The sequence below is a fragment of the Rissa tridactyla genome, chromosome 2 (assembly GCF_028500815.1).
Source record: "Rissa tridactyla isolate bRisTri1 chromosome 2, bRisTri1.patW.cur.20221130, whole genome shotgun sequence".
NCBI lineage: Eukaryota > Metazoa > Chordata > Aves > Charadriiformes > Laridae > Rissa > Rissa tridactyla.
Genome location: NC_071467.1, coordinates 42,435,414 through 42,444,854, shown reverse-complemented (window position 1 = coordinate 42,444,854; position 9,441 = coordinate 42,435,414). Strand labels below are relative to the sequence as shown.

The window sequence follows — 9,441 nt, the reverse complement described above, 5'->3', positions numbered from 1 at the left end:
AAGAAAGTGACCTCTTAACCAGTACCCCAGGGCAGCGGGGAGTCGCTGAGCCAGGGGGGTCCCGAGGGCGGGGCCGGTTGCCGGCCGTGCCTCTGATGCGCTGCGTTGCCTGGGACACCACAGGGGACGGGTGACAATGGGGGCAGCTATAAAGGGCAGTACGGCACGGGAGAGCGGTGAGTGGGCTGGCGGGGGGAGGCTGGGCTGGACCAGGGCCGGGGCAGAAACGCCGGACCCCGGGGCGGGGGGGTGGGTTCTCACCCGGCATCGAGGGTCCGGCCGCTGCCGGCAGCGCCTTGGGCCGGGCATGGTGCTGCCGGCGGGGCTGGGCGCAGGCCTTGCTGCCTCCCCGCTGCCTCGCCCCGACTCCTACCTGCCCCCAGCTCCCTGCGGCTCCCGTCCCCGCTCCCCCCACCGCCCTCTCCCTCCCTCCCTCCCTCCCTCCCGGCCCCACTGAACCCCTTCTCTCCCTCCTCCTGCAGGCCATGGCTGCCACAATGTCGTTGTCGCTTGCCCTGTTTGTGCAAAGCGTCGTCCAGCGCTGGCTGGTTGCCGGTGAGCAGCTGGACGAGGCCACGCGAGAACGCGAGCAGCAGCGTGAGGAGCACCCGAGCCAGCGCATGACTCGGGTGCTGCGGGAGCTGGAGCTGGGCGCCCTTGCCTGGGGAGCCCGGCTCTTTGCTGCCTTGCAGCAGTGGCAGTTCTGGGCCACTGCTGCACTCCTGGTCCTGCTCTTTGGGCTCTGCTGCTGGCTGAGGAGATGGAGCCACCAGCCAGGCAGCAGCAGCAAGGAGGGCACTTCCAGAGACACAGCTGACAAGGAGGAGAAGACGGAAGACAGACCCAGTGTTGCCCTGGATGCGCACACCATTTCGGCCAAGCGCCTCCTGGACCTCTCAGAATCCTTCACGATGGTGGAGGAACTGGTGGATGAACTTCTCCGTGTCTGCCAAAAACTCTCCAGGAACAGCTTCATGCCACGACTGATGCCAGTCATCGGGGTGGGCAGCACCTTGCGAGGTTGGAGTCCCTGTGAGCAGGATGCCGTCTACCGCCTGCTCGTGCCCCTGAAGCCTCCCCGTGGGCACGCCTTCCACTTGGAGATGGCCACCACCACCGAGGAGACGCCGGCGAGGAAGTCCAGCCTCCGCGCAGAGCTGCAGTGCACCTGCATGAGGGAGCCGCTGGCGGAGGACATGCTCTGCTTCCTCCACCACCCCCAGGAGGAGCTGAGGCAAAAACAGGGTCCCAGCCTCCTGCGCACCCTCTGCACCGGCCCCTACCTAGACATGGAGAGAACCGCACGCTGGCTCCAGATAGTGGTGAAACACGCCTGGGCGCTTATGGCGCCGTCCACAAACTGCCGTCTAGCGGTGCTGCCCGCCAGGCACTCCTGCAAGCTCCAGCTGACATTCGCTTCCCACAGTACCGTCCTCATTGAGATGACGTTTGGAGTGAAGCAAGGAGACTCGTATGCCTTCCTGAGCTGGGAGTAAGCAGAGACCACCGTTACCGGCAGCAGGTCGTGGCCAGAGAGCTGTGCTGTGGCCGAGGCACAGTTCTTCAGGCACGGGGTCAGCTCCCGGGGAAGCTGCTGCTGCAGAAATGAGTCCATGTCCCTGGGGAGCTTTGCCCTGTGCTAAGACGGCAATAAATCACTTGTTAAACACAGAGACGCTGCGTCCATGAGTGTCCAGGCATCACTTTGGGGGGGAATGCCGGCATAGGGTGCTGACAGCTCAGCTGCCACAGAGCCAGGGAGCATTTTGCTCATGGCTTTGGACGGCCATAGGCTTCGCTGGGTAATAAGCTGGCTGGCTGGCTGTCCGGGCCCAAGGAGGTGTAGTGAATGGAGTTACATCCAGTTGGCGGCCGGTCACAAACGGTGTTGCCCAGGGTTCCCCCCGGGGGCCTCCTCTCTTTTTAATATCTTTATCAACAATGCAGACGAGGGGATCGAGTGCACCTTCAGTAAATTTGCAGATGACACCAAGCTGGGCGTCAGTGTTGATGTGCTTGAGGGCAGGAAGGCTCTGCAGAGGGATCTGGACAGGCTGGGGCGCTGGGCCGAGGCCAACGGTGTGAGGTTCCACAAGGCCAAGTGCTGGATCCTGCACTTGGGTCACAACAACCCCATGCAGTGCCGTAGGCTCGGGAAAGAGTCTCTGGAAAGATGTCTGGCGCACAAGGACCTGGGGGTGTTGGTCAAGAGCCAGCTGAAGATGAGCCAGCAGTGTGCCCAGGTGGCCAAGAAGGCCAAGAGCATCCTGGCTTGTCTTGGACATAGTGTGGCCAGCAGGACTAGGGAAGTGGTCGTACCTCTGTACTCAGTGCTGGTGAGACCCCGCCTCGGGCACTGTGTCCACTTTTGGGCCCCTCACTAGAAGAAAGACATTGAGGTGCTGGAGTGGGTCCAGAGAAGGGCAACAAAGCCGGTGAGGGGTCTAGAGCACAAGTCTCACGAGGAGCGGCTGAGGGGACTGGGGTTGTTTCGGCTGGGGAAGAGGATGCTCAGGGGAGACCTTATGGCTCTCTACAACTACCTGAAAGGAGGTTGTAGCGAGGCGGGGGTGGGTCCCTTCTCCCACGTAACAGGCGATTGGACAAGAGGAACTGGCCTCAAGTTGCGCCAGAGGGAGGTTTCGATTGCATATCAGGAAAAAATGTTGACACTGAAAGGGTTGTCAAGCATTGGAAGAGGCTGCCCAGGGAAGTGGTTGAGTCCCCATCCCTGGAGGTATTTAAAAGACGTGTAGATGTGCTGCTCAGGGACATGGCTGGCAGAGTTAGGTTGACGGTTAGACCCTTAAAGTATCTCAAAGGTCTCTTCCAACCAAAACAATTCTGATTCTCTTCTAGATTCAACTTGCCATCAACTCAGACCCCCACATCTCTTGCCCCACGGCTGCTCTCTGGCCTCTCATCCCCCAGTTTGTATGTATAACCAGGATGACCCCATCCCAGGTGGAGAATCCCGCACTTGCTCTTGTTAAATTTCGTACGGTTGGCGATTGCCCAGCTCTTTGCTCTGTCCCAACCTCTCTGGAAGGCCTCTCTACCCTCGACGGAGTCCACAGCTCCTCCTGCAGGCTATGTTTGGTGGATTCCCCATCTCTGGAGATATTTAAAAGACATGTTGATGGGTTTCTCAGGGACATGTTTTAGTGGTGGTCTTGGCATTGCTTTGTCAATGGTTGCACTTGATGATTTGTAGGGTCTCTTCCAACCTGAACACTTCTGTGAGTCTATGATTCTATGTTCTGATTTTTCCAGAAATAGCAATGGTCATCTGATGTTGCTCTTCTTTAACATATTCATATTGTAATGTAATTTATTTCAGTCCTGTTTTAATGGAAAGAGGTCACAGAAGTTATTTCCCTGAATGAAGAGAATGAATGTGGTAAATTTTTTTAGTAGTTCTTGTGTTTCAATATCAGTTGAAAATGTTAATGTTCCCCTCTAGAAAAATATATTCTCAAGTTATTCTATGGGGAGAGTTTATGTTATCTTTTCAGCCATCAGTCACTGATTATAATTTCAAAGCAGTACTAATAGGTCTTGGTACTCATTTCATAATAAGTTTGACCACAGGGATTTTGGCTAGGGATGTACTAAGACTGTTAATCACCGAGTATCATTGCAGATGATAATTTTATGCTAAACTTCAACTTAGCAAGAATAGAGTTGATGCTGTGTCTGTTCCTTGGCAATGATAAGGGAATGTTTGATAAGTATGATATTTTTATCTACCTTCATAAGGAATAGCAGTGAAATGAACATTTGAAATATGATACTGGTGAGACCAAAGCAGACATGTCAGTGGGCTGCATGCAGAGATCCTTAATGATTCCTGCTGGTTATGAATAGAGATTTAGTTACGCAACATAAGAATATCTTAACAGTTTGGCAGTGATATTATCCTGTTGAGGTTATTTCTCAATGTTTGATAAAACACTTGTAATCTTAAAATCTGGGGTGTATTTCTCTCATGTTTTTCCTGTGATCATACATAGCGATTAACTCTGGAACAGAGTTATCTTCTGTGGTACTCCTGAGCTGCTCTCCTTCTCCCTTTCCCGCTACACATGCTACACTTACTTTGCTACTCGTGGTTTTCAGAGTAAGTCTCAGCATTCTTCTCTCGCTGGTTATATTATATCAGAAAAGCAAGAAACCTCAAAGATGGCAGTGTGCAGGCTACCAGGCTCCACTTCTCTCCCCATGAGAGATCTCTAGATTAAGTCGTGCCCCCACACCCTGCTATTTGCACAGCCCAGGACTCTACTACAATACCCTGTATTAAGAGAATTCGCTGGTTTTTGTAACCATCTGCCAGCATAGGAGTGGAGGACAGGGGGGACGAGTGAGGGAAGATTGTCTGGGTTATCAGCTGTGCCTGACACTCCAGTGGTAGCTATCCGAGCCTGTGCTGGGCAGTCTGTACAGCACTGGTTTCTCCCACTAGGTCCCAGCAGCTCAGTGATGGTACAGGGTGCCCTACCCATAAAGGCTGCAGAGCTGAAGTATGTCACGATGGCCTTCATTGTCCCTCTGGCATGTGACCAAGGGCTGGGTGACCTCATTGCTGAGGGTACTGTGAAACTGGCTCCGGCACTGATAGAGCCCACCAGCTGGTAGGGACACAATCTTTGCCTAAGGATTGGCAAAAACGTGCAGTTTCCTGGGTTTCTGTTTGCTTGTGGAGACACAATAAAGATTATTGCGCAACAGACACTTTGTTCCTGTATTGCCTGTATTGCCTGTATTGCCCAACAGGCACTGTTCCACGGGGTCTTCTAGAAGGGACCCCAGGAGCCAGCCAAATGGGCCTGCACCTCTTCCAGGTGGCTCTGAACATGCACACCCCACAGGGCAGAGAATCAGGCCTGGGATCCCTGGGCCTGTCGGCTAAGATAATGTCAAGAAATGCTTTGCAAGCTGCAACCACCAAACAAGCCCCTCTTACCCTAAATTAATTATGCTTTCTGGGAACAGCATTCAGCCCCAAATTGAATAGATGTCCACTAAAGAAAAAATGTGCCATTGATGACCGGAAGCTATCTTCCAAAGTGTTTAGGCAACAGGCTTAGATATAACAGCAATACACCTTTTCCAAAGGGAAGGCTCTTAGCTAAAACCCAGCTAAAGACAGACACTCCCTAGGGTCTGTCCTTGGTCTTTCTGCTTGACTTACTAGAAAATGTGGATGTCTAGGCTGTAGCTACTGATGTTTGCTACAGTTCATATAGCTACTCCTGCAGGATACCAAAACCCTTTCTTAAGCAACCAGGTCAACTCCCATTGTGCTCACCTTCCACATTGGCAGGAGCTGGGTTAGACTCATCTGATAAAGGTATTATACGTAACAGGACATAATAAACAGCTGGAATAAATAGCATAAATAGCTGGAAATTCAGAAATGCGTACTTAGGTGGTTTTGAAAGTTGCCCTTATAATGGGGAGAACCTTAATGTAATGATATAATTTAAATGGTAAAAACGGAAACTGTTGCTAGAAAGCAAGCACTTTATTGTAATTTTCATCATCTGTCTTCAAGTATATATTCTTTTTCATCACAGAGCAAAAAGGTTTCTACCTGTTTTTTTCAGCATTTTCTTAAATCCCCATGTGCACATGCCAAACACTGAGGCATAATTCTATCATCTCTAAGGTATTTTAATCTCCTAATAATTTAATTAAAAATATTTGCTGTGGATTTATTGAGTGTTAATGGAACACAGGGCTTTGCATTCATTTCACGATTTAATTGAAATCAAGTTCTGTCAAAACAAGAAATGATGTTGCCTAATAGATTCTGGGCACAGATTAGCTGATCTGAGTGGGCCTGTTTCTTCAACAGTTCTTCTGTTTTCTCAAGAAACTGCAAATCCCACTGCTAATTCTTGGGTTTTTCCCTCAAAAATGTTCCTCCTGTGTATATGAACACAGACAGGCAGATTGTATGCCACTCCACAGCTTCATTTCTTGGAGTAAAGCTGTTTGATTTGCATCCAGATAGCAACTATCCCCATGCACTTTTAGTGAGGAGCTCACAATCCACAGAAATATACTTCTAGGTCTTAGTCCTTCCCCGTTTCACAGTCTGTCCATTATAGGTCTTTTAAATTACCAATATTCTTCAGCTCTTCCTCAGTCAGTGCACAACGCTTCTTCAAAAGAACTGGCTAAAGTTAGCATCTTCCCCTGTTAAAATATAACATCAGTGGACTGGGTTGCATTTAGGGTCACTGAAGTTATCTATACAGTCTGTGGAATAAAGGAAACCCTTATGTTAGATGACTGGACCCCCATTTGCAGGTGTCAAGGTACAGCCCTCCCTCCACTGGCAGGAGAAGCAATTTAAGCAGTTCTAACTCCCTCCCCTTGTTTCTCCCGCAGCACAGAGCAAAGCCCAGACAAGGCTGGCTTGTGCTCCCTTTGGGATGACTGACTGTCCGTTCTGCTGGGAAAAACTCCTGCCAACGTCCTTGTTGACAACAAAAAGAAAATGTTTTCACAAGTCAGTAACATGTAAATGTCCTTGAAAGCTGGTGCTTATTCTGGCAGTGAGTAACACCTTGCTGGATATTTCCACTTGCTTCCAGGGAGCTGCTTGCAGGGTGAGATTTAATGCAGTGTGATTAGCAGCCAGGCGAAATACGGCCAAGAACTATACACCGGACAAGCAGATACATTCAATATTTTAAATGTCACCTTCATTTAATTTCAAAAAGTTTATTTGACTATCAACTGATGAAAGTCTTCACCCTCATTTTCCCCAAGCCAAGCTCCTCTTATCTGCTTTGAAATCCCTAAGGCTCCCATCCAGTATAGTGGAAAAAGTCACATCATCAGAACCAAGGTAGTAATTGAAAATCCTTGACAAAAGTCTTAATCTGGAAGACTTTTCTCTTGCGGAGTTCCCCAGCAATGTTGAATGAAATTGCTTTTCAACATCTCAGACCAGCTAGTCTTGTGGCTCAGTTAGCTAATCATGTGGAAAGTCTTCATATACCGAGGAAAGAATGCGGTTTATCAGAAAGTCTTTTAGATGAACTGACCTATGGTGAAATAGCCATTGAACTACAAAAGCCTATTACATACTCTGCTGTATATGAAGACAAACCTTTAATTCTGTGTCACAAACAGTAGGAAGGAGTGTGAAGCCGTGCAATGTGTATCCAACACTACTTTGTTAAGCTTTTGCAGGGAAAAAGTGCAAAACAGCCTCCAGAAATAACAGCGAATTGATCTAGGGAACTCTGGGCGTTAAATCAGACAATTGCTTATGGCAGCGTGAAAAACCTGATCACCTAATCAGTTTTACCACCTACGGTGTGGGTGTAAGAATCAATAGGAACATTTTCCCAATATTGCCTAGTGTATTGGTACAAATCAGACTGAGCAGGTCTTTGGCTTTGTAAATGCAGGCAGCTGTCAGTCTTCAGTGGGGGAGTTGTGCTTCATAACAATGTATGGATGTGGGAAGTAAATCTGTCACCTGTCAGTCTGTCTGAAATGTGCATAAGGTTCCTCACTTAGCCAAAGATTGTTAATTGCACACAATGACAGTGTGTGGTATTTAAAAAAAAAAAAAAAAGTTAAGCAGGTATTTATGGGAAAGTTAAGCAGAGTGTATTCTACGCCTTGAAGAAGAACGAGAGATGTTGGTGGAACCGGTCTATGGAATAAAGCATGCTGATTGCTTTCTTGACAAGCAAAATTACTCAGATCTTGGTGGAAAGCATTTCAACATTGCAGGGCAGCAAGAATTTTCTTTGGCAGCTCAGCGTGATATGCATCACAAATGAATATTAACAATAATTATCAGTTTTACGTTCTGTTAAGCAAAACTCTGCTTTTTGTTCTCATTTCCTTTCCACATTCACACATACTCATTTTACAAAAGGATAGATTTTCATGGAAAATATTAGATGCCAGGATGAAAGTCTAAAGAATTATCTGACATTTCTGTGAAAAAAAGTAAAATCAGTTAAAATATTCAATATGCAGTCACGAGATGAACAGGTAGTCACAATCCTTTTACTGTTGAATTTTCTGCAAATCACCTGGATTCAAATCTGGTTGGATTTTTAGCTGGGTTCCACCCAGAAAGAGTGCATGGTGCGTATCATGACCCTGGCAGACTGTGTCCTACTGTGTTCCTTTTCCATCTGGCATTTGATCAGCTAAAAACCCCCAGGGGGACCACATTTTGTGCTCTGGAGGATTCTGCCCTGCCTGGTGTACTGGTTTGTAACTGACACCTACCGAGGCAGCCTGGATACTCTTTTTTCAATTTAACCAGCATTTCCTCTCTATTGCCTTGCCTGTTCTTCCAGAACAGGCCATTTGCACTAATTTGTATCCATTTATACTGATTTATGAGTCATGTGCATTATCCTGCCATATCCTGTTACACCAATTAAATCTTTGCTCTCGCTAAAACCTTACAATCCCCCCATCTTATTCCCCATGTTTTCTGTGGACTGACACAATTCCTTCTTCTCCGTCCTTCAACCCTCTTCTAAGCAACCCTGACTCCCAGTCTCAGGTTCCTTGTCCAGTGTAAGCTGTTCTTACATGTACCCATTGGCCTTTTGTCCTTTTCCCATGACTCCTGTTTAAAACCCTTGTCACTGGCTTAGCGAGACAGTGTCCTTCCTTAACCAACCTCTCATGAACATCTTCCCATACTTGAAGAAGGAATGCTTCCTGACAGGGGAAACCCACGTCCACCTCTTCTGGTGGGACCGGCGAGTCTGTCAGCTTGCAGCAGAGCAAGCAGTGCCCGGTGTGCTCAGGCAGCTGGGTGAAGCTTGGCCACCTGAGCCCATCCTCCCTCCCATTTAGCAACTTGGGAGGCAGGACACGAGGTGTGATTCAGCGCCCAGATGGACATTTCTCTTTGCCTCAGGATGGAAGCACTCACCATCACTACTACCAGCATCACCTGTTTTAGGAGGGGAGGATGTGAGATGTGTAACTTCTCCTATTCCACCACAAAGGGTTGCCCCAAGACAGAATTCTTGTCTGTCAGCTGTCTCCGAAGGAGAAATGTTAACATCTTTCTATCCAAACTGAGAAGCTAAATGTTCCCTAAGCAATAACCATTTCCTCTTTTATTGGTACTACTCCATGCCCCACTAGGTGGCAAGCTTATTTAAATTCCTTTTAAATAAAAAAAAAGATTAAGTAGTCCTGTTTCTGGGTAAGTACTTTCAATATGACGTATTTACCATGGACAATTTGCTAAAGCCTGTAGAATTTTGCCGTTGTTGTAAAGACAAATAGATGGGAATAAGAAGATTGATACCAAAATTACAATCCCAATCATGTACCTTCTTGCAGTGAGTACATTGATCGGCTGCAGAGGAAAAATGTAAGAAATGGCCTAAAAGATAGTTTTATAAATATTCCATCAGTTTAAGCTTGGTCATG

At 48.0% G+C, this 9,441-nt stretch overlaps 1 protein-coding gene across 1 annotated transcript; it reads left to right on the top strand.

The window, feature by feature from the left end:
* The first annotated feature begins 497 nt into the window (after positions 1-497).
* Positions 498-1,643, top strand: LOC128904751 (inositol 1,4,5-trisphosphate receptor-interacting protein-like 1). Its single transcript, XM_054189418.1, is given in 1 exon segment — positions 498-1,643. A coding segment is annotated over 1 exon segment (1,146 nt).
* Positions 1,644-9,441: the final 7,798 nt, after the last annotated feature.